The sequence below is a fragment of the Pan paniscus genome, chromosome X, assembly GCF_029289425.2.
Source record: "Pan paniscus chromosome X, NHGRI_mPanPan1-v2.0_pri, whole genome shotgun sequence".
Lineage (NCBI taxonomy): Eukaryota > Metazoa > Chordata > Mammalia > Primates > Hominidae > Pan > Pan paniscus.
Genome location: NC_073272.2, coordinates 156,426,289 through 156,452,643, shown reverse-complemented (window position 1 = coordinate 156,452,643; position 26,355 = coordinate 156,426,289). Strand labels below are relative to the sequence as shown.

The window sequence follows — 26,355 nt, the reverse complement described above, 5'->3', positions numbered from 1 at the left end:
GACTCCTCTGGCTCTCACACCTCAGGACTCCCCTCAAACACCGGTAGCTACAACCCTCCAGGCACCTGTGCCACCCTTCTCCAAATGAGCCAAGCTGCAGGGGAACTAAAAGAACAAAATCCAGCTTACATTAGGTGGCAGCTCATGGCCAGTGGAGGCCTTCCCATCCCATCAGTACCCCCAGACCTCCCTGGGGTGCTCGAGACCTCACCAGGAACCCAGTCTTCCTGCTCTGAACACCCCAGCCAGATGGAGAAGACAGAGCCTGGTTCTGGGTAGTGCTCAGGGCTGTTGCCCCATCTCAGCACCTTCTCCTTCCACAGGAGCCTTTGGCCTAGGAGCTGGGAGACTCAGGGGCCTTTCCCACACGCAGGATTGGAGCAGGGCCTTCTAGACAATCCCAGCACCATGAGCCCTGAAAGGTCCCAAGAGGAGAGCCCAGAAGGAGACACAGAGAGAACAGAGCGGAAGCCCATGGTGAGAAGTCGGGGAGGCGAAGCCAGACTCCCAGCAGGAGCTGATCTCTGGAGTGCTGCAGACTCCTGGCCTGTACCCTTGGGTGACTCTGTCTGAATGTGCATGGAATGGGGGAAGCTGGTCCTGGCCAGGACATGGGGGAGAAAAGAACACTAGCATCAGCGACTGCTCTGTGTCAGCAGAGAGCTAGGAAAATGCTCAGTGTCTGCTCAGTTAAACAGGACACAATCTGGAGAAGGAGGGAAGGTCTTTATGTTTCACAGAGACTCCCAGAGGCCCCAGGCTATGCCCTACACACAGGGTAGAGGAAAAGGACCAGCTCGATGTGTATTAGTAAATCACTGATGGAATCTGTTACTTCCTCTAGGTCAAAGATGCCTTCAAAGACATTTCCATATACTTCACCAAGGAAGAATGGGCAGAAATGGGAGACTGGGGGAAAACTCACTATAGGAATGTGAAAATGAACTATAATGCACTGATTACTATAGGTAACAGGAAGTGCTGGGCACAGACCAGCCTGGGCGATATAAAACAGGTCTTTGGTCCCTATATTATTTTAATTATCAGGTGGCGGCATCTGCCCACAATTCCCTTTTGCACGGAGACAAATCTGGAGGGAAATATTGTTCTTTTGCATCAGTGCAGGGTTGTGTGTGGATACTGACCATGCAGAGGTCACATCTTGACCTTGTTCAAGACTCTCCCAGCTCATCAGACTGAGCAGCACCGGCTTTGTGGTGCTTTCCATTGCCACTGCCCTTTGTTCCTCCTCCCAGCTCTTCCGTTTCAGAGCAAAATTTTTTGCTTCTTTTCAGGTCTCAGAGCCACTCGACCAGCTTTCATGTGTCACCGAAGGCAGGCCATCAAACTCCAGGTGGATGACACAGAAGATTCCGATGAAGAATGGACACCTAGGCAGCAAGGTAAGAGGGAAGGGAAGGAGGATTTTTTTTTTTTTTAAAGACAGAGTTTCGCTCTTGTTGCCCAGGCTGGAGTGCAATGGCGTGATCTTGGCTCACGGCAACCTCTGCCTCCCAGGTTCAAGCGATTCTCCTGCCTCAGCCTCCCAAACAACTGGGATTACAGGCATGCGCCACCAAACTCAGCTAATTTTTTGTAATTTTGTTTAGTAGATATGGGATTTCTCCATGTTGGTCAGGCTGGTCTCGAACTCCTGACCTCAGATGATCTACCCACCTTGGCCTTCCAAAGTGCTGGGATTACAGCCATGAGCCACCACACCTGGCCTATTTTTATTTTTTTTAAGACAGAGTCTTGCTCTGTCATCCAGGCTGGAGTACAGTGGTACAATCTCGGCTCACTGCAGCCTCCACCTCCCAGGTTCAACAATTCTCCCACCTCAGCTTCTCGAGTAGCTGGGACTGCAGATGTGCACCACCTTGCCCAGCTAATTTTTGTATTTTTTGTAGAGATGGGGTTTCACCGTGTTGGCCAGGCTGGCCTCGAATTCCTGGCCTCAAGTGATCTGCCTGCCTTGGCCTCCCAAAATGCTGGGATGATGATGATGATGATGATGATGGTTACTATTATTACAGACAAGGTCTCACTCTGTCACCCAGGCTGGAGTGCAGTGGCACAATCATAACTCACTGCAGCCTCAAACTCCTGGGCTCAAGTGTTCCTCCCACCTCAGCTTCCCAAAGTGCTGGGATTACAGGCATGAGCCACCGTGCATAGCCCCCAGTAAGATTTAGAAGTGACCTCCTGGCCAGGCATGGTGGCTCACACCTGTAATCCCAGCACTTTGGGAGGCTGAGGCAACCATGTCACTTGAAGTCTGGAGTTTGAGACAAGCCTAGCCAACATGGTGAAACCCCATCTCTATTAAAAATGCAAAAAAAGATAGCTGGGCATGGTGATGGGTGCCTATAATCCCAGCTACTCAGGAGGCTGAAGCTGGGAAATAGCTTGAACCCAGGAGGTGGAGGTGGCAGTGAGCCGAAATCATGCCACCACCCTCCAGCCTGGGCAACAGAATGAGAAGACTCCGTCTCAGGGGGGAAAAAAAAGTGACCTCCTGAAACTGGCCTCGGTTTAGGTCTCAGCTACATTTCAGAATTTAACAAAGGAAAAAGAGTCTTCCCTCAAAAACATAAATGTTCAACAAACCAGCACAATGTAATCCCAGCACTTTGGGAGGCCGAGGCAGGCGAATCATGAGGTCAGGAGATCAAGACCATCCTGGCTAACACGGTGAAACCCCATCTCTACTAAAAATACAAAAAATTAGCCGGGCGTGGTGGCGGGCGCCTATAGTCCCAGCTACTCAGGAGGCTGAGGCAGGAGAATGGCATGAACCCAGGAGGCGGAGCTTGCAGAGAGCCGAGATAGCACCACTGCACTCCGGCCTGGGCGAAAGAGCAAGACTTCATCTTAAAAAAAAAAAAAAAAAATTGTCATTCTTTTTTTTAAAAAAAGAAAACATTGTTTTTGCTAAACAATGTTAATAAATCACAGAACAATTAAAGAAAACAATTAAACTGCAAATCCACAAAAAAGCTTTCTAACACCAATCTCATAATAGTTATTGAGTTAAATGTCTTAGAAGAAATAATATTAAGTAAAGATACATCATTTATGTACATTTAATCATACTATATGATCCTCTTATACCAAAATGTATCTACTTCTTCGTCTCGATTCTGCAGCGGGTTTGAGAGAGCTGTTTAGTTGCCCTGATCTTTCCCATAAGTCACTGACCAGAGACAGCATCAAGTAGATAAAATAACGTACCATAACTATAAAATAGAAGTGCAAAGCTCATTTCCTCTTCTACTGCTTGGTTAGGAGAGTTTAGAATTAAAAACAGTCAATCTGCCCAAACTGGAGAAAGCAACTTGGATTGGGTCTACGATTTCCCCATCTGTGGATTTGAGATTCCTTAAGACCTTAATGTAATGTAAGAGGAATGAAAGGCCAGCGTTTGCTTTTCTGCAAATGTTTTGACATGAAAAGAATGTCTCTTTAGAGGGAATCTATCTCCCCTGGTTTACCACACATCTATACATCTTTATCTGAACTCAGTTAAAATCCCCAATTTAAATCAATTTATTTTCTATTGTGGAAATCAAACAACATATATTTACTCTTCTAACAATTTTTAAGCGCACAACTTTATTAACTATATGCACACTGTTGTGCAATAGATCCCTAGAACTCTTTATCTTGCATGACTAAAACCCTAACCCATTGAACAATAACACTCCATTGCTTCCTCCCTCCAGCTCCTGGCAACTGCAATTCTGTTTCTATGAATTTGGTTACTTTAGATACCTCATATACGTGGAATCAGCCATGAAACATTTGTCTTTTTGTGACTGGCTTATTTAATCACTTAGCAGAATGTTCCCAAGATTCACCCATGTCACAGCATGTGACAAGATTTTCTTCTTTTTTAAGGCTGAATAATATTCTACTGCATGTATATACCACATTTTGAAAGTCCATTCATTTGTCAATGGATATTAGGTTGCTTCAACTCTTGTCTATTGTGAATAATGCTGTAATAACTATCAGTGTGCAAATATCTCTTTGAGATCGTTTTTAATTCTTTTTTTTTTTTTTTTGAGACGGAGTCTCGCTCTGTCGCCCAGGCTGGAGTGCAGTGGCGCAATCTCGGCTCACTGCAAGCTCTGACTCCCGGGTTCACGCCATTCTCCCGCCTCAGCATCCCAAGTAGCTGGGACTACAAGCGCCTGCCACCACACCAGGCTAATTTTTTTGTATTTTTAGTAGAGATGGGGTTTCACCATGTTAGCCAGGATGGTCTCAATCTCCTGACCTCATGATCCGCCTGCCTCGGCCTCGCGAAGTGCTGGGATTACAGGCATGAGCCACCGCGCCCAGCCTTTAATTCTTTTTAATATATTATATACCCAGAAGTGGAATTTCTGGATCAGAAGGTAGTTCTGGTTTTAATTTTTTGTGGAAGCGCAATACTGTTTTTTTACAGTGTCTGCACCATTTTACATTCCCACTACTATGGTTTGAATGTGTGGAAGTTCATGTATTGGAAACTTAATTGCCATTGTAACAGTATTAAGAGGTGGAGCCTTTAAGAGGTGATTCGGTAATGATAGCTCCAACCTCATGAATGGATTAATGCCATTATCACAGGAGTGGGTTAGTTATTGCAGGAGTGGGTTCCTGATGAAAAGGATGAGTTGGGCCCTTCCCTGTCTTTCTCTCTGTCTCACATGCACACTTACCCTTCTACCATGTCATGATGCAGCTTGAAGACCCTTGCAAGATGCCAGTGCCATGCTCTTCAACTTCCCAGCCTCCAGAACCACAAGCCAAATAATTATTTTCTTTATAAATTACCCACTCTGGGCCAGGCACAGTGGCTCACGCCTGTAATCCCAGCACTTTGGTAGGCCAAGGCAGGCAGATCACAAGGTCAGGAGTTCGAGACCAGCCTCGCCAGCTTGGCAAAACCCCATCTCTACTAAAAATACAAAATTAGCCAGGCATGGTGGCATGCACCTGTATTACCAGCTACTTGGGAGGTTGAGGTAGAAGAATCACTTGAACCCAGGAGACAGAGGTTGCAGTGAGCCGAGATCACACCACTGCACTCCAGCCTGGGCAACAGAACGAGACTCCATCTCAAAAAAACAAACAAACACATAAATTTCCCACTCTCTTGCATTCTAGGAAAGCAGCAGAAAACAGACTAAGCTACCCACCAACAATAAGCAAGTGTTCTAATTTCTCCACATCTTCGCCAATATTGCTATTTTCTGGTTTTTTGACAGAGGCTATCATAACAGGATAAGGTGATATCTCATTGTGGTTTTAATTTTCATTTCCCTGATGATTAGTGATGTTAAGCATATTTTCATATGCTTCTTGGCCATTTATGTATCTTCTTTTGAGAAATGTCTATTCAAGCTTTTTGCCCATTGTATTAGTCAGCCCAGGCTGCCACAAGAAAATACCACACATTGAGTGGCTTAAACAACAGAAATTTGTTTTCTGACATTTCTGAAGCCTGGTAGTAAAACATCAGAGTGCCAGCATGGTTGGGTTCCGGTGAGGGCTCTCTTCCTGACTTGTAGTCAGCCTCCAGCTCACTGTGTATTTACATGAATTATTTGTGTGCCAATAGCAGGAAGGAGAAGGAATTTCTCTCTTCCTCTTCTTATAAAAGCAATAATACCTACTAGAAGATTTTTTTTTAGACAGCCTCATTCTGTTGCCACAGGCTGGAGTTCAGTGGTGCAATCTCAGCTCACTGCAAACTCCACCTCGCGGGTTCAAGCAATTCTCCTGCCTCAGCCCCCCACGTAGCTGGGACTACAGGGGCACATCAGCTAATTTTTGTATTTTCAGTAGAGATGGGGTTTTACCATGTTGACCAGGCTGGTCTCAAACTCCTGGCTTCAAGTGATCTGCCCACCTCAGCCTCCCAAAGTGCTGGGATTACAGGCATGAGACACCGCACCCGACCAAAAGCACTAATGTCATCCTAAGGGTTCCACCCTCATGACATCACCTAGCCCTAATTACCTACCAGTGGCTCCATCTTTAAATACCATCATATTGAGGTATTAAATATGCTTCAGCATATGAATTTGGGGGAAACAAAATTCAGCCCATAGCACCCATTATTTAATTATTTGTTTTGTTGTTGTATTATAGGAGTTCTTCATATATTCTGGATATTAACTCTTTCTTCGGTTTTTTTTTTTTTTTTTTTTTTTTTTTTTTAAGACAGAGTTTCGCTCTTGTCACCCCGGCTGGAGTGCAATGGCGCGATCTCAGCTCACTGCAACCTCCCCCTCCCAGGTTGCAGCGATTATTCTGCCTCAGCCTCCCGAGTAGCTGGGATTACAGGCACACACCACCACGCCCAGCTAATCTTCTGTATTTTTAGTAGAGACAGGGTTTCACCATGTTGGCCAGGCTGGTCATGAACTCCTGACCTCAAGTGATCCATCTGCCTCGGCCTCCCAAAGTGCTGGGATTACACCCATGAGCCACAGTGCCTGGCCTGGATATTAACTCTTTATCTTCTTTTTTTTGAGACAGAGGTCTCACTATGTTGCCCTGGCTGGTCTCGAACTCCTGGGTTCAAGTGATCCTCCCACCTCAGCCTCTGAATAGCTGAACTATAGTCATGTGCCACTGCACTCAGCAACATTAACCCTTTATCAGATACATGGTTTGCATATATTTTCTTCCACTCTGTAGGATGCCTTGACACTGTGTTGATTGTTTTCTTTGCTACACAGAAGTTTTTAAGTTTGATGTAGTCGTACTTGTCTATTTTTGCTTTTATTGCTTATGCTTTTGGTGTCATATACAAGAAGTTATTGTTCATTTCAATGTCATGAAGCTTTTCCTCGGTGTTTTCTTCTTGAAGTTCTGTACTTATAGTCCTTACATTTCAGTCTTTAATCTATTTTGAGTTAATTTTTATATGAGATATGTGGTAAGAGTCTGTCTTCTCTTTTGCATATGTATATCCAGTTTTCCCAATACAATTTCTTGCAGACTGTCCTTTCCTCCATTGTGTAGTCTTGGCATCATTGCTGAAGATCATTTGACCATATACACAAGGGTTTATTTCTGGCCTCTCTATTCTGTTCCATTGGTCTATATGTCTGTCTTTATACCAGTACCATACTTTTCTGATTACTGTAGCTTTGTAATATGCTTTGAAATCAGGAAGTGTGAGGCCTTCAACTTTATCCTTCTTTTTCAAGATTGTTTCGGCTATTCTGGGTCCTTAGAGATTCTATATGATTTTTTGGATATTTTTCCATTTCTGAAAATAATAGCATTGGCATTTTGATAGACAGGGCATTGAATCTATAGATCATTTTGATAGTATGAACATGTTAACAATATTAAGTCTTCAAATCCACGAACACAGGATGTCTTCCATTTATTTGTGTCTCCTTAAATTTCTGTCGGCACTGTTTTGTAGTTTTCAGTGTTCAAGTTTTTGCCTCCTTGGTTAAGTTTATTCCTAATTATTCTATTGTTTTTGATGCTATTGTGATTGGGATTTTTTTCTTAATTTCGTTTTTGGATTGCTCATTTTTACTAAATAGAAACACAACTGATTTGGGGTGTTGCTTTTGAATGCTGAATTCATGTATTACTTCTTTTTTTTTTTTTTTTTTTTGAGACGGAGTCTCGCTCTGTCATCCAGGCTGGGGTGCAGTGGCATGATATCGGCTCACTACAAGCTCCACTTCCAAGGTTCATGCCATTCTCCTGCCTCGGCCTCCTGAGTAGCTGGGACTACAGGCGCCCGTCACCACGCCCAGCTAATTTTTTGTATTTTTAGTAGAGATGGGGTTTCACCATGTTAGCCAGGATGGTCTCGATCTCCTGACCTCGTGATCCCCCCACCTCGGCCTCCTAAAGTGCTGGGATTATAGGCTTGAGCCACCATGCCCAGCCCAAATTCGTGTATTACTTCTAACAATTTTTTGGTAAAATCTTTATAGTTTTATTTTTATTTATTTTTTTAGATGGAGTCTCGCTCTGTCGCCCAAGCTGGAGTGCAGCGGCATGATCTCGGTTCACTGCAACCTCTGCCTCCCAGATTCAAGTGATTCTCCTGCCTCAGCCTCCCGAGTAGCTGGGACTATAGGTGCCCGCCACCATGCCCAGCTAATGAATCATTATAGTTTTCTGCATGTAAGATCATGTCATCTGCAAACAGAGATAATTTTACTTCTTCCTTTCCATTTGGATGCCTTTTATTTATTTTACTGGCCTAATTGCTCAGGCTACGACTTACAGGACTATGTTGAATAGAAGTAGCAAGACTGGAAATCCTTACCTTGTTTATGACCTTAGAAGGAAGGCTTTCAGTTTTTCATCATCGACTATGATGTTAAAAAATGGGCTTTTCGGCTGGGCGCGGGGGCTCACGCCTGTAATCCCAGCACTTTGGGAGGCTGAGGTGGGAGGATCACAAGGTCAGGAGACCGAGACCATCCTGGCTAACACAGTGAAACCCCATCTCTACTAAAAATACAAAAAATTAGCTGGGCGTGGTGGCAGGCACCTGCAGTCCCAGCTACTCGGGAGGCTAAGGCAGGAGAATGGCCTGAACCCAGGAGGCAGAGCTTGCAGTGAGCCGACCTCGCGCCCCTGCACTCCAGCCTGGGTGACAGAGCGAGACTCCATCTCAAAAAAAAAAAAAAAAAAAAAAGGGCTTTTCTTATATGACCTTTTTACATTGAGGTGATTTCCTTCTATTCCTAGTTTGTTCAGTGTGTTTGTCATGAAAGGTCAATTTACATTTTAAAAATTAATGTAACAAACACCTTATTAGGTATACCTTTACAGATAGGCTGAAACAAAGATGAAGTTTTATCTATTTTTTTAAATCTTAAGAAAATTAGCAATGCCCCCAATAGAAGCATAGGCCTTAATGATACTTCAGAAAACATTTCCAAATTGCCCTTGGATAATACTTGGAATCATCACTCTCTGATTCAGAATTCTCTGTCTCTAATGAGAAACTCCAGAGTTAGGCCGAGCATAGTGGCTCACGCCTGTAATCTCAGCACTTTGGGAGTCCGAGGCAGGTGGATCACCTAAGGTCAGGAGTTCGAGACCAGCATCGCCAACATGGAGAAACCCCATCTCTACTAAAAATGCAAAAATTAGCTGGGTGTGGTGGTGCACACCTGTAGTTCCCAACAACTCACAAGGCTGAGGCAGGAGAATTGCTTGAATCTCGGAGGCGGAGATTGCAATGAGGGGAGATTGTGCCACTGCACTCCAGCCTGGGCGACAGAGGGAGACTCCATCTCAAAAAGAAAAAAAAAAATCTCTAGAGTTTGGAAACATTTACCAACCAAACCACTAATTTCTCATCACCTTTTAGTCAAACCTCCTTGGATGGCCTTCAGAGGAGAACAGAGTAAACACCAGAAGGTAAGTATCTCCCAAATCCTGTTGACAAGAAACCTTCCTCATAGATCCAAATACAGGTAAGAGAAGGAGAATGTACAGACTATCCTAGGAACTACTGCCTTCCTCTCCTGATCTCTTTAGCGCAGTGTCTGACATCATCATTATTTTAAGAGTTAATAAGAACAGCAACAATAATCGCTACCATGGGTTATTTTCTCAGTATTTTCAGACTTTATTTTAAGCATTTTACATGAATAAACTTTACGTATAGTACCTATTCAACTTCACATATAGTACCTATTAAGTAGGTACTATAACTATAGCCATTTTACAGGTTAGGAAACTGAGGTATAAAAATGTTCAGTTATATCCCTGGGATCACATTCAGTGTTGGTGCAGTCTAATCCAAAACTCCTTCTCTAAAGCACTTACAAGATCATTAAAAGTTTCATAGTTTTATAAAGTTTATGCTGTCTTACCCATATGTCTTTACATCGTTCGTCCAATTGATTTTTCAACCTCAGTTTTTCTCTGTTGTAGTGAAGTCAGATTTGCACTAAAACACTCTGATTAAGGGAAGCTTCCAAGTAAATAGACAATTCATACTGTGGATGGTACCAGAAGAAGATAGGGTCCCTACCCTCATAAGGGACCCATTCTGATCAGAGGAAGCAGCTTCCAGCCCTTAGGAGTTTCAGGTTCGAAGATTGAGAAACAACAAATAAGAAAATGGTTTAGGACTTCATATAGGTTACACCCTATTAAGTAAAAATATATTCTTCTGGAACCAATTTCAAATGCTCATTCCTGTAGAAGGCAGTAACGGCTCCTTCCTCTGGGCTCCAATTAGGGAACTCTCATGTTATTTGGAATTATTTGTTTAGCCTGCCTGCTGCCTCTTCATTGTGAGCTCTTCAGGAGTCTAGTCCCTTCCTGATTCTTCTCAGAACTCCCAAGCCCAGCTCAGGGCCTCTGAGAGCCTCCTGAGTGTTTTCTGAATGATTGATTCCAAGCTTATGAATTAAACTATAAGTAACAGGGTCAAGGAATGCTGAAAATATCTTTGAGTTAGATTTTAACTGTAGAGATATATCAGGACTATGAGATAATTTTCGTTTGTTATTTTTCTACAGGGGCAGGGGGTGGTTTGAGACAGAGTCTGGCTCTTGCGCCAAGGCTGGAGTGCAATGGCTCAATCTCGGCTTACTGCAGCCTCCATCTCCTAGGTTAGTGTGATCCTCCTGCCTCAGCCTCCTGAGTAGCTGGGACCACAGGCATGCACCACCATGCCCAGCTAATTTTTATGTGTTTTGTACAGGCAGGGTTCTGCCATGTAGCTCAGGCTGGTCTTGAACTCCTGGGCTCAAGCCATCCTACTACCTTGGCCTCCCAAAGTGCTGGGATTACAGATGTGAGCCACCGCACCCAGTCTGTGAGAAAAATTATTTTTTTCTTTTCTTTTCTTTTCTTTCTTTTTTTTTTTTTTTTTTTTCAGACAGAGTTTCAGTCTTGTTACCCAGGCTGGAGTGCAGTGGCGTGATCTCGGCTCACTGCAACCTCCACCTCCTGGGTTCAAGTTGTTCTCCTGCCTCAGCCTCCCGAGTAGCTGGGATTACAGGTGCCCGCCACCACACCCGGCTAGTTTTTTGTATTTTTTGTAGAGACAGGGTTGGCCAGACTGGTCTCAAATTCCTGACCTCAGGTGATCTGCCTGCCTTGGCCTCCCAAAGTGCTGGGATTACAGGTGTGAGCCACTGTGCCTGGCGAGAATAATTATTAATCTCACATTCATACTGTATTAAGTAGCTCAAAAAACACTTTGGTGAACATTATTATCTTTCATGTTCACTACAATATTAAGAATTAGTGCGGGGGGCAGTGGCTCACACCTGTAATCCCAGCACTTTGAGAGGCAGAGGTGGGCAGATTACCTGAGGTCAGGAGTTCGAGACCAGCTTGGCCAACATGGTGAAACCCCATCTCTACTAAAACTACAAAAATCAGCTGGGCATGGTGGTGGACACCTGTAATCCCAACTACTCGGGAGGCTGAAGCAGGAGAATCGCTTGAACCTGGGAGATGGAGGCTGCAGTTAGCTGAGATCATGCCACTGCACTCCAGCTTAGGCAACAGAGTGAGACTCCCTCTCAAAAAAAAAAAAAAAAAAAAGAATTAGCATGGGCTGGGTGCGGGAGCTCTTACATATAATCTCAGCACTTTGGGAGGCTGAGGTGGGTGGATCACTTGAGGTGAGGAGTTCTAGACCAGCCTGGCCAACCTAGCGAAACCCTGTCTCTAATAAATATACAAAAATTAGCTGGGTGTGGTGGCACGTGCCTGTAATCCTAGCTTCTCGGGAGGCTGAGGTAGGAAAATCTCTTGAACCTGGGAGGTGAAGGCTGCAGTGAGCTGAAATCATGCCACTGCATTCCAGCCTAGGCAACAGAGCAAGACTCCTTTTCAAAACAAAACAAAACAAAACAAAACAAAACCATGTATGTCAACTTCTGGATCGGGAAACTAAAGAGAAATTAGCTAACAATACACCCTTATTCAAGCAGACAAGCAGAATTGGTACAGGAACTAACTAATCTAATTCAAAAGCCAAATATTCTTTCCAGGATATGGCAACATGCAACTTTGACTTCACTTTCTTAGTTGTCTAGATATATTTTTGCCAATCATCTCTTTGTTCTGTTCCGAACCTTACTGCCCTATTACCTCATTTTCCAGATGTGCTTTGTCCCTCTGTGCTTTTCTACATTTCCCCTTCCATCAAAAGTCTACTAGTTTATGGAAGATTCCCTCCTTCTCTCTGTAAGCCCTTATCCCCTTCTTTCACAGATCTTGCTGATTCTCCAGCTAGTCTTCCCAAGTATTCTTCCTCCTTCCCTTTAACTTACATAGAACGTTTTGAGAGAAAGTTGAAGGAAAGAGCCTTAAGACATGGGTTAGAGTCCCAGATTCACTACCCACTTAGACCTTGTCTTTTCCCTCTAGTATTTAGACACTCTAGGTATTTCCAAGGTTTGAACATTAACTACAGTCATATGAAAACATGTTGCAAGCTGTAAAGAACTAAATAAATGCACGTTGTCTTTTAATATGTGATTCTCACATTAAAGGGAATGCCCAAGGTGTCACTCAATAATGAATCTAGTTTGAAAGAATTGTCAGGAACACCAAATTTACTGAATACAAGTGGCTCAGAGCAGGCTCAGAAACCAGTGTCCCCTCCTGGAGAAGCAAGTACCTCTGGACAGCACTCTAGACTAAAACTGGGTAAGAAAAAATTTGAGGGGAATTTAGTCCTGCTATGTCCTCTAGAAAGGTTGGTGAGTATGGTCTACCTATGTGGGGTGGACTTTGGATAGGCCTGGGCTTAAGCTGGACTCAACTGTGAGACCAGAAGTTAGATGCAGTATTTTGTTAAAATTATTTATTTATTTGTTCACTGAGACAGAGTCTTACTCTGTCACCCAGGCTGGAGTGCAATGGTGAGATCTCGGTTCACTGCAACCTCTGCCTCCACAAAAATAGCGATTTTCATGCCTCAGTCACCCGAGTAGCTGGGATTATAGGTGTGCACCACCGTGCCCGGCTGATTTTTAGTAGAGACAGTTTCACCATGTTGACCAGGCCGGTCTCAAACTCCTGGCCTCAAGTGATCTGCTCAGCTCAGCCTCCCAAAATGCTGGGATTACAGGCTTGAGCCACCATGCCTAGCCTTGGATACAGTATTGAATAGCATGTAAGAACATTAACTTTGAAGTCACTCACTTGGGTTATAATCCACACAGAAGCATTGGGGCCTTGGGCAAATCTTATAAATTCCATGGGCTCCTGAATGGTAATCTGTAAAATGAGACCAAGTATATAGAGCTCATGTATTGTTTGAAATCATTAAATTAAATATAAATGAATTGATACATGTGAGGTGTCCAATAAGTACCTCTCTGATAATATATATTCTTTTGTGCGTTTCTACATTTCCTTTTCCATCACATGTCAACTAGTACATAGAAGATCCCCTATAGAGACTATACTTTCTTAGTGTTGTATGTCCAGGCCTTTGTTCAATGCCTAAGATGTAATGAACTCTCAAAAAATATTTTCTGAATGAATAAATGCATGAATGAACCATTTTGTAAGCAGAAAGGCTGGGAGGTTAATGGGATAATGAGAACAGCTAGAAACTAAAATTGAATAGGCATCTACAGTCAGTGTGGGTGTGGGGTCTAAGTCTCTCTGAAGCAGTAAAGAGGGGGAGACTAGAGTATGTAGAAAGGTAGATGCTAATTTGATGGTAGGAGATTTCACATTTTCTTATGAAACAAGGACAAACACCCCAGACTCCCAATTTTACCCATCTACTCTTCTCCAACCTAGAACTCAGGAGGAAGGAGACTGAAGGAAAGATGTATAGCCTGCGAGAAAGAAAGGGTCATGCATACAAAGAGATCAGCGAGCCACAGGATGATGACTACCTCTGTGAGTGACCCTTTCAGCCACTCACACAGCTTGCTGTTATGTCCTGGTACAATAATTTCATCATTTGGCCCACAAATCATTCCCTTACTTGAATGAATTAAAGTACAGGATTGGGGCTAAATAATGTGAGTGCCAAGCTCTTTCTGAAGCTCTTATATCAAGGAACATGCATTACAACTTTCCTAATCCCTGCTTCCCTCACTTCCAGATTGTGAGATGTGTCAGAACTTCTTCATTGACAGCTGTGCTGCTCATGGGCCCCCTACATTTGTAAAGGACAGTGCAGTGGACAAGGGGCATCCCAACCGTTCAGCCCTCAGTCTGCCCCCAGGGCTGAGAATTGGGCCATCAGGCATCCCTCAGGCTGGGCTTGGAGTATGGAACGAGGCATCTGATCTGCCACTGGGTCTGCACTCTGGCCCCTGTGAGGGCCGAATTACAGAAGACTAAGAGGCAGCCAACAGTGGATATTCCTGGCTAGTAAGAAGAGCCTGCTGTTTCCCCTGTTCTGTCTTGCCACATCCCTTCTGTGCCTTTGGTGGGACATCACCTTCTACATGTTAGGATATAGGTAGGGATAACATGGTTAGCTCTGTGTACTCAAGGGTCTTTGCATGAACATGGAACTCCTATTTAGAGATCACAGGGTACGTGGGAGCAGAGTGGTACAAAGACAAAGAAGTGCATCCTCCCTTTTGGAGCTTCTGCTCTGATTGGACAAACCAACTCAGATGTGTAGATGATGACTAAGGTGCATGCCATGTGGTCTCAGTTGGCAGTTGAAGCTCTGCAGGTCCAAAGGCCATTGATGACCGTGGAGTAAAATAATTCTTCAGATTTTTACCCTCTAAAAAGTCTTTACCTTATTTTTTGAAACTCAGATCACCAAGGGGAGAAACTGCTATGAGTATGTGGATGGAAAAGATAAATCCTGGGCCAACTGGATGAGGTAAGGCCACTAGCTCTCTTAGTTTCAGAGAGAACCTCCATCTCTCACAAACCCGGACTTCCTTCCTTCTCATTATGCCTCCCTCAATGATTTTCACATCCCCTATTTCTATTTTTCTCCATACAATGCTGTTTTATACCATCAACTTTTAGAAATAAAAAATAAAAATATAGATATTATGATTTATTGGTATCAAAACACAAATATGTATGCTAGACAAAATTGAGGCACCAAGATAAACCTTGACAAGGTTAATTCATGCTTTAATTTATGTAATCCACATTTGTTAAACACTTAGTATGTTCCAGGTTAGGAAGTGAAGTTCACTACTTGAACAGAAGTGAGCTGCAGGATGACCCAGCCCCTTTCCACAATGGGCTGTCGTTCTATCAGAGAATAGAAAAATGAATCAACTATTACTGTTCTATGTTATTGGGCCAAGAGAAAGAGGCTTCTGAGTTTCTCTAGGAATCTGAAGAAGTCAGATGAATGGCAGCTGAGTGAACTGTAGGGTGATTAGAGGAAGGCCTGTCAAAGAAAGATGGACTTGAGCTGAGTGTAGAATGATGTGAGCTAATCTAGAAGCAGAGCACGTGATCAAGCACCAAGTTCTGTGGTATAAAACAGAATTAATTTAGAGTTTAGAGAAGCTAGAGGTCAATGTGTTTTATGGCCAATCAAGGTGGAGGTAAGTCTGGAGTTGGGCTTTGAAAAAATGGCTGATTAGGCACAGCAGGGAAGCATTCTAGGCAGGATGAGCACTGTAGTCATCCTGCCTAGAGGGAACTCACTGCCTCTTTTCTTTCCCTTTGTCTGCCTTGACCCCAGGTATGAGAACTGTGCCCGGGATGATGAAGAGCAGAACCTGGTGGCCTTCCAGTACCACAGGCAGAGCTTCTATAGAACCTGCCGAGTCATTAGGCCAGGCTGTGAACTGCTGGTCTGGTCTGGGGATAAGTATGGCCAGGAACTGGGCATCAGATCTTCTATAGAACCTGCCAAGTCATTAGGCCAGGCTGTGAACTGCTGGTCTGGTATGGGGATGAGTATGGCCAGGAACTGGGCATCAAGTGGGGCATCAAGTGGAAGAAAGAGCTCATGGCAGGGAGAGGTAGGCATCACTATTACTCTTTTAAAAGGACAGGAAAGAAAGAATTATCCTAGAGAATTTTCATGATTGAACACTTAAGTAGACTAAAACGCCGTCTAAAGTCAGTAAAATTTTACATCAGTGGCTCCAAAATTAAAGATTCATGTTATGTGCCTTTGCCTCTTTGGAACAGTTTTTATATTTTTAAATCTTTGTTCCGATTTTATATTCAAAGTACTTCATGCACAAAGTATATAACAGCATACAGTGCTCAAAGACTTAAAGACAAAAATCAAGTTCTCAAACACCTACCAGCTCTCCCAACAAGGTAGTTTCTTCTGGCATTTCCTTGATATTTCTTAATGATATGCATATGTTGTTATTCATTCATTCATTATCTCAATTAGCTGTCATGTGAATTCCTACTCTGTGCCAGACGATGTTGCAGGAAGTGTAAATACAGACTGATCAAGACAATCAAAAAAACTGCTCTTGAACAGATGACTTGTGAATTAGGGAACCATATGAATACACACAGACATATGTGTAATATCAGATGGCGATTAGTGCTTTGAAGAAAATGAATCCAGAAAGAATACCTGGGATCAGTGTGAGACCTGGGATCAGTGTGAGAGCTGAGGTCAGTGTGAGACCTGGGGGTCAGTGTGAGACCTGGGGGTCAGTGTGAGACCTGAGGTCAGTGTGAGACCTGGGGGTCAGTGTGAGACCTGGGGGTCAGTGTGAGGTGAGAGTAGAGTGTTGCAGGGGATTGTCAGGGAAGGTTTCTCTAAGGAGACAGCATTTGAGAAGTGCAAGTGCCTGTGGGCCAAGGATTCCAGGCACAGGGCGCAGCTAGTGCAATGGTCCTGAGGCCAGAAAGAGTTCAGCTTTGGTTCATTTTTGGAAAATAGGCTGCCATGGGTCATCCCTTCAGAGCTGCTCCAGTTTCCAAGTGAGAGAAAACGGTGGGCAGGATGAAGGTGGGGAGCATGGCAGTAAGCCTGAGTAGGGATATATTTTGAAACAAGACTTCCTATTATATTTAAAATGGGTTCAGACTGAATGAAATAACTCAAACATGAATACTTGATGTGCAGCCTGACAAAGAGCATATTCTCATTTTATGATTTGTGGAATCTGAAATAGAAGCAGTCCATGCACCTAGTTGGCGCAGCAGGACCCACAGTCCTTTAGTCAGTGGGACCTGGACCACTCTGTGTTGGCCAACCTGAATCACACTTCCTGATGGAGAACCAGGCACATAACAGTCCTCAATTAAATATGTCCTTTTGAATGAGGATACTCAAATTCAGCCTAGCCTAGCCTGTCACTCACACACATGTACAGATCCCAGGGTCCACACAGATACAGATCCCAGAGTCCACATCTATCACATATATGAACATTATCACACAGACCCCTGCAGACACATCTGTGAGGCATATGCATTCCCAAACACACAGACAGACTCATGATAAATTTGTTCCTACCCAGCCGTGACTTCTAAATGCTTGGGGAAACCAATACATAGTAGAAAGGAGTGTGCAATTATCATTTCCCATGATGCCGTTACTTAAGAACTCTTTGTGTCCGTCCTTCTAATGGCACCAATGCCTCCCATCAAGCCTTAAACCTCACCTAAATTATGTCATTGGGCTTTTTCATCCATAAATGAGCATACCAGGTGCCAAGGGAATCAATATGCCCTTTCACATGCCTTAGACCAGTGTCCAAAGAAAGATAAAATGTTATTCTATAAAAGCTTTCTCCCAGCATTTCTATTCCTTTACATTTTGTCCCATATACAACTATGGTTTTCTAATGATCTTATTTCTGACAGCTGTTTTTCTTCAGAAGATCAACAGCTTCTTTCCTAAATTAGTTTTAGTATGAGTTCCATTTCTAATTAGCTCAATTTAAAGTCCTAGAGAGCAGCGAGGTAATATTTAAACCCTCAGGCTAAAATTTCGGAGTAGGTGCAGAATGTTGACTCTAAATGAGTTTTTCCTGTGACATAACACGCATGAAAGCAGGATTTCCTTCATGTGTGAAATGTCTTAAATCAGACTTACCCTTTGTGATTCTCTTTTAGCTTTAAATGTCATTTAAGAAAAAAAAAAGAAAAGAAAATTAAGCATGACATTCCCCAATATCCTCTGCTCACTGTGTTATAATCCCTATCACTCCCCAAGTGAATTGGAGAGAGTGAAGACACAATGAACAGAAACTTCCCTGATGCTTCACAGAGGAAGTGTTCTCCAGGACCACACAGCCTCCACCATGTCCATCTATGAAGGGCTGTGGCAAGCCATATATACAAAGATGCCTGTTTCCTGTCTTCTCTGTTAAAAACAAAAACAAAACACTGGAAGGAACCCCAAAGCCAAGCTGCCATGGGTTGCAGAGTGCCAGCCCTTAAGTAGTGTTGTCCATGGGTAAACAGGAGACGGAAAAGGGCAATTTCAAGAAATAACAAACTCAAGGCATGAATGTGGTTATCCAAACATCAAGGGACTCCTTCATTTGCATTTGGATAATTGTGCAGTTATATGATTTGTTACATGGAGACCAGATGGAAGTAAGAGAGCTCATCCTCAACTTCCTGTACCTCTGGAAGTCTTTACACACATGCTGGAGAGATAGATGAGAGTTCATTAGCATCAAACCACCATGGATTTCATAATCAATTCCTAATATCTGAATAAGTGCAGAAAAGTCACAGGCATCTAGAAGTGTGGCCCAAGTCCTGTTCTTCAATCGGCCCACCCATTTCTCAAGATTTCATTGAGAAGATCAAGAAATCTAATCTTCCTTGGATGCAAAATGGAGGTGGTGAAAATTGGAAGTATGTCCTTCCTGGTAATGAGGCAATTTCAGTACATAGGAAGTGCTCTGAAATCTTTAAGGTATACAGTCTGACTCACTAGAACAAGAAAGGGCCCCACTTGTTGCCATTTTATGAGGTGACCACCCCAGCTGGATAAGAGCTACAAGTGTCCATTGGGTCTACCTGGGTGTGGGTCAAGAAAGCAGAGTTGAGTGCCCTGAGGTAAGCTGAGATTTTGGTGTTCAATGGGAAAGAATGTAAGAATTGACTTTGTCACCTACTGCCTGAGTGACTTTGCGCAAGATCCCAAATCCCTATGTATCTCGATTTTGTTATCTAAAAGATCACATGATGGAGGATGTAAGCAAGTAACACAGCCAAGACCCAGTTTACAGTGTCTAGTACCTAACAGACTCTTGACACGTTTCACTTGCCCTTGAGTCAATCTTTCCATGTCACTGAATATTCTTCCACAACATGATTTTAATGGATATAGTCGTCCATTGTTTAAATGTACCATTATTGACCAATGTAAAAATGTTCTTTTACCTCAAATTTTTATATGTAAAACAAAAACATGTTTGAGGACTAAACCCACACTGTAGTATAAATTAAACTGGATGTAGGCCAGGCATGGTGAGTCACACCTATAGTCCCAGTACTTTGGGAAACCAAGACAGGAGGATGGCTTGAAGCCAGGAGCTCAAGAGCAGCCTGGGCAATACAGCAAGACCTCATCTCTACAAAAAAATAAGAAAAATTAGCTGGCCATGGTGGCGTGCACCTGTAGTCCCAGCTTCCTGGGAGGCTGAGGTGGGAGGATCCACGGAGCCCAGGAGTTTAAGGCTGCAGTGAGCTTGGATAACGACTGCACTCCAGCCTGGATGACAGAACAAGAACCTGTTTCAAAAAAGAAAAAAGAAAAAAAAAACCCTAAAAACTAAAAACTGGATGTAGTTTGCTAATAACTAAACAGCAAATTAATTGTAACATGCTGACATATCAACGATGTCTTTCTTCTTTAATCATAAACCTGCTCACTAAGAAGCTGCTGAAGTCCATGGTAGTGACAGGTACATGTCTGCATCCTTGTCCTGACCTGCATCTTCTTTGATTGTCCCCATCTGTGTCTCCGACTGGCACTGCCGAACCGGCTTGCTACCTGATCAATGTTGTACTGAACCGGACTGCTAACTGATCAATGTTGTTGAGCTCACTGCACAAAGCTGTTCTTACAAGGTAGATTTCTGCCTGGAATAGTCATACTTACACTGTTTATATTCCTTACTCCTGACCCATCCAATGCAGCACAAGTTCTATTTATTACCATAGAAACATAGGTCATTTGGAAACACCTCCTTCATTTCTATGGAATGTTCAAACATTTCTGACATTTTGGACTCTGTTCTAGCCTCTTGTTAAATATATCCAGAAAAGAGACAAAGCTTTATGGGGGGGCTATATGCACACATATGCTATAGAATAAGCTATCTAAATGCTTAAAAATACTTTCCATCTGGCACCACACCTTAATAGGTAGACAGAAATTAAGTATGTGTATATCTATCTGTATAGATACATATAAATATATATCCCCAAAACAAAAACTCATTCTCTTACTTATACATAGGTAGAATATAGGTGAATATACATATACATTTATAGGTAGAACAAAAAAACCCCTCAGCCTCTTTAGGGCCATGTGTTTTCTCTGAGTAATTGTCACAATTAATTAAAATACATGTGTATGCCTTTTTAGATAAATTCCATCAGACCAGTTTCTGTCTGGTTGGAAAATAATAACTGCCTATTTGCTAAGTGCCCCTGCCCCCATACTATGTTCCAGTGAACTAAAGACCTCTGGCAATCATAGATTTACAGCTCAGCAAGATTAAACAATTTATTGTTATTTATGACATCCAAGCTGGATCCTCTGTATTATATTCCACATTAGCATCTATCACTTTACATTTGGGAGATCCTGTCCAAAAAAAGATTATGCCTCCTAACCAAACATTCAGCAGGGCTGCAGGAACAGACCCCTGAACAAACATCCTGCCAAAGTACTTTAAAGCACCGTGAGCTCCCACAGCTGTGCATTTTCAGACGACTCAGCAGATTAGCGTGGAGTCTCTTAGCCTCTGCTTGGTCTGTTCCTTTCAGTGATCTCTCACATGGCCCAGTCCATTCGGTTTGAAAATACTCATGAAATGAGCAGATTAAGATCTGGCTTCAGTAGAGGGCCATGGGGTGGGCATGGAGGGGAGAGGGTTTGCTCTTAACACAGCCTGAGCCTCAGAAAGGTTTCAGATGGAAAAGCATGGCACTGACTCAGCTCATGCTTAACAGGAAATAATGCACAGACCACACCAAAAAGGTCCTTTATGTTGTGTGAAAGTCTATGCTGGAGCAGCTGCTGCCACCTCATGTACTGTGATAGAGTGTTCATGTGTGTGTTTGTGTGTGCATGAGTGTGAGTATGCACACAAATGTGTGCTGGGAGGGGGAGGAGATCACACCTTCCACAGTCGCCACCTCAGCCTTAGCTAGCAGCATGGAGAAATGCCAAAAGTCAAGAGGAAGCTGCACCAAAGCAACTGTGATCACATCAGCAGGGGCTTTCTGGTTAGTAAAACTACCGGGACTGAAAAACACACATGATCTCATCCTTCTTTTATTTTAATCAGAGCAAAATATTTTTATAATAATTGTGTTATATGAATAAATAATTCATAATGCTGTAACCCATTATCACATTCAATCCTCCCAACAACCCTAGAAGATATGTAGACAAGTATTATTACTTTCCCTATTTTTATAAATGAGGAAATAAACCCCAGAAGGCTAGGCAACTTCCCCACGGTCATATAACTTGCAAACAGTAGTATCATGATTCAAATCCAAAGCTTCTCCTTTTGTCTTTATCATTTTAATTTTGAAGGTAATGCATATGCATGTATGATCTTTTAAATCCAGAGATGTATATGGAATAGATAGGAAAAGGGACTCTCCTTCCCCATTATACAGCCCCTCCACCCAAGCTATATACACTGTTGACTAGAGTATGTCCTTTCAATCCTATTTTCTATGCCTACATTATATATAGAAAAGCAGGATTACGTTACACAGAATATTCCAGTCATTGCTGTTTTTCACCAACAAGCTATCATTCACATCTTTTTCATACTACATATAAATTTATATCCTTTATTTTAGTGGTGCATATTGTGCAGTTGTGTCATAAATTATGTACCTGTTCTCTGTTGAACATATAGATTTTTTCTGAGTTTTTCCTTAGCAAAATGCTGCAGTGAGTACCCTTGTACACAGATGTTTGTACATTTGTTCTAGAAAAATCTACAGTAAAGATTCTTAGATTAAGAGATTCCCAGGTTATTAGAAAACTACTCTATTAATTTAGATATATACTTCCAAATTGCCTGACCAAAAAGTTATGTCAATTTAACTTCTATGAACAGTATACAAACATGACAATTTTACATCACCTACACCAACTCTGGGAAATTTCATCTTTTTTACAAGTTGATGGATTGTTTTAATTTATATTTCTCTGGTTATTAATAAGGTTGGCCACCTGTTCATGTGTTATTATTGATGATATTTGTATTGAATTGTTTGAATTTTCTTGATTTCGAAAACGTTTTTACATGTCATAGATATTAAATATTTGTTGTAAAACTCTCCTTCCAGTATTTTGTATGTGTTTAGTCAAGTAGAATAAACTCTTGTCCTCTGATTTCAGATTCCTTTGTCTTTCCATTAGAAATCCCTAAATGTAAAACTACATATTGATAGCTAAAAACCAGGATGTTTACTAGAGAAAAGGAATACAAAGGCAATAATTAAATATTATATTTATACAAAATACCTACTAGTACAAAATTAAAAAGAGAAAGTAAAAGTCAAATGCTTCTACGACTTCAGACTAAGAAAAAGAACTTTTGAGGTTGAATGTTCCTGAAATTTTTCTTTTCATACAACTACGGACATGACTTCAAAAGTTGATGTTACTAAAAATGTAAGATATGAAAGATATTTGAAGACTCAGAGAAGGTGGATTTTCATTTTAACAAGTCACATATATATTCTAGATATCCTCTTATTCATAACTAAGAGAGTCAAATCAGATGAAAGAATCTAAAAATTTCCCTTTGACTGTGTTAAGTAGAAGTAGTAGAGGCATATTGGCCAAATCTTGAGTGTTTGCAAATTGACTCTTAAGGCTATAGGCTGGCACAGGTCATTGAAGCCCTAGCTTTTTATCTTTAATTTTAAAATCCCCAAACAATTTATACTAATTTTTCTTGTCCATTATTTCCAAATAATCTTGTTTAAATGTTATTACAGTGCTTGCTCATGTTACTGTTGTCTAACAGAAGGGTATCCGGGGCCTTAAAACTGAGAGGGTTAGGATTAATGATTCCAATACCTATGCTTGGACATCTCCAAAAGTGGGTTCCAGCTTCTTGTCCTCAAGTCTGTATAGAAACTAGCAAACTTCCAGAGTTCACAAAAGGCTCAAAGAGAACAGATGTTTTATAGAAAATTCTTAGAGCAAGTTTCACGCATAATGTTGCTGATGTGTGTCTGCCTTTTCAATAAACATCACTATGCTTTATCACAAGATTTAATAAAGCAGCTTAGTTAAAAATGCCATCTGGGTCTCTGGACACATTAAACAAAGCTTAAAATAACCACCCCAGCAACTGGGAGGACCCAGCTGTTCTCATAATCTGTCCCACTCCTTTTACTTCCTCATAAAAAGAGTGAATGAAGACCACAGACTAAAAGCATCCAGAATGAACTGACACAAACAGGGAGATAGATGGAGCCAAGGGCTCCTGTAAGTTTGCTATTGCTCACATAATAGATTTGCTAATTCCACAACCTGCGGATGGTGATTAAGAACGGGAAGCAGAAAGAGGGAAGAGAGAATCATAGAAGGGCTCATTCAAGTTTTCTAATGTATCACAAACCTGTCCTCCCTAATGTCTGGATCATAGCAGCCCATTCCATTCACCTATTCTGTAGTGAACTCCAGTAGAAAATACAAAGCCATCACCACCCAGTTCTTTCTCCCTTCTAGAGATGAGATATTAGCCACCCAATCCCAGATTCTCAGATCCATTCCAGGAAAGAAGCCCTAGGTATTGAAGCACAGCTTTCCCTCCCTCCCTTCTTTCTTCCACCCCAAGATTTGTTCCCCAGATAGTTCTAGTAAATGCAAAACCAAGTATATTCTCATTCTTTAGAGCAACCAGCTTTTCATGGCCAACTGGAATCAAATACAACCTGCACAAACATCTATCTGGAGGACACTCCCAAGGCTCCTACTGAGCCAGCCTTCTGCATACCACTGCATTTCAGCTTCCTAGTTCACAAGACACTGAGACATTCTTGAATTCTGCAAGGTGCACTGTGTGTTAATATCTTTGCTGCTCATCATGTGGCCAATAAAGGGCATGACTAGTCAACAAATAAATTTTCTCTTGGCTAAAACTTGCAACAAAACTGTAAGCTGTTTACAAAGGGGCCCACTACAGGTTATATTCAATATATACAGTCAAATCATAATTATCTGAGATATATTCAGTTGACCATACACCTTTATATTTCAGTAAAAGGTCTTTACATTTCCCAGTGCTATCGATGTTACAAAGTGCTTTCATATGCAGTGCTTCATCTGATTTCCAGGATAATTAAATGATCCTGTCATACCTGATTTTTAGATGAGGAAACAAGTGGTTTCTGGGTATTTCAAGAGGCTAACGCATCTGCCCTCCAACTTGTATGTGAAAACCAAAAACAAAATTCCAAGGCCCCTCAACCATCTGAATGGACTTTGACTCTTTTGGTCAATATATGGCAGAGCTAGGAAAAGAAGGTGAGTCTTCCAGCTGCTGATACAGGGTTTTTTCTGCCATACTCCATTACCTCCAAGGCTAAAGTCAAAAGAGGGTGTGGTTATCACATGAAAAAATCTGGCTTGGATTTCCCAAATGTGTATGTAGTATTTGGTGATTTACCTTAATTTAACCTACAGTTCTTTTGGGTTGTAACAGTCTGACTCCATTTTTGAAAACAAAACAAAATCGATTTTAAATGCTGAATTATAGATCTTTGCTGTCCAGTATGGTAGCTACTAACCACTTATGGTTATTTGCATTTCTATTTTAATTAATTAAAATTAAGTAAAATGCAAAATTCAGTTCTTCAGTTGCTCTAGCCACATTTCAAGTGTTACAGTAGTCACATATGGCTAGTGGCTGGGACAATGCAGATTATAGAACAGTTCCATCATCAAAGAAACTTCTATTGAACAGTGCTATTATATAATGTCATCTCCAGAGAAAGAAGACTTTAGAAAAAGTCAGAAACGACCGGGCGCAGTGACTCACACGTGTAATCCCAGCACTTTGGGAGGCCAAGGCAGGCAGATCCCTTGAGGTCAGGAGTTCAAGACCAGCCTGGCCGACATGGTGAAACCCCGTCTCTAGTAAAAATACAAAAAATTAGCTAGGCATGGTGGTGCATGCCTGTAACCCCAGCTACTCAGGAGGCTAAGTTGGGAGAATCACTGAAACCCAGGAGGCAGAAGTTGTAGTGAGCCAAGATTGTGCCACTGCACTCTAGCCTGGGTGACAGAGCAAGACTCCATCTCAAAAAAAAAAAAAAAAGAAAAAGAAAAAGTCAGAAACATCTTGAGGCAGGCACAGTGCTGTCATCTGTCCAATATTGAAGATGATTTAAGAATAAGAAAGAAGAAGAGAACAAAGAAGAGAAAAAGAAGTTGCCTTAGGTGTACCTACCCAGAAAAAGACAAAGGCATTCTTGTAGTCATTGTGTTGTCTTTTAGCTCTTAAACTTTTTAAGAGATTAGAATAATTTGACACATAGAAGATCTAAACCACTGAAGAGGCTCTGAAGCAGATAAAAGTAGAAAGAAAATAAAAAACTAATTAGTTACAAACTAAGCTTAACCACAATTCGTTTAAACGATACTATTTACTCTTCACATGATTGGTTTTTCTTTTGCTTTATAGTATGACATAGTTTATATCTTTAAAGGGGAATTAAAATATTTCTGGGAATTTTTAAAAGTAAGTTCACACAGCCACATAAAAACTACAGAAACAGATAAAACCTATCTTCTCATTTATTCCCTAATCCATTCAAATTAAATATAAAAATCCAAGCATCCACAGTGATATTCAAAAAAGCAAAAGTGAGTCAAAACAAAATTCATTTGTCAACTGTGGAGGTAGTTACCTCACCTAATCTTCACTCCAAACACCAGTAATTTTTAAAAGACAGAAATAAACATATGTTCTGCCTTCCCGGAAGGAACTATGTTTCAGGGTAGCCAAATAACCCAGTTGTGAAGAAAATGGTCTGCTTATAGAAAAATGCCAGCTAAAACATGTAGATAGAATTAGAGAATTAGAAATTCACCATTTTGAAACCCCTAATGAAATAATCAACTCAAGCAAGGATCATTAATAAATGCTAAAACAATCAAGTAACTATTGATACAGAATATAACTGAATATACACATGGTACAAAGTTCACATCACAGACTACTGGCTTGA

At 41.8% G+C, this 26,355-nt stretch overlaps 2 protein-coding genes across 2 annotated transcripts in view; one reads left to right on the top strand and one right to left on the bottom strand.

The window, feature by feature from the left end:
• Positions 1-26,355, bottom strand: part of LOC117977588 (tubulin beta-8 chain-like) — a 122,121-nt gene that overhangs the window by 29,322 nt on the left and 66,444 nt on the right.
• LOC129395355 (histone-lysine N-methyltransferase PRDM7) lies at positions 297-26,233 on the top strand. The gene is given in 9 exon segments (XM_055106595.2): positions 297-477; positions 845-968; positions 1,296-1,403; positions 9,359-9,408; positions 12,513-12,669; positions 13,777-13,878; positions 14,087-14,358; positions 14,760-14,827; positions 15,656-26,233. Coding segments are annotated over 9 exon segments (1,299 nt in total). The 5' UTR covers positions 297-408; the 3' UTR covers positions 16,005-26,233.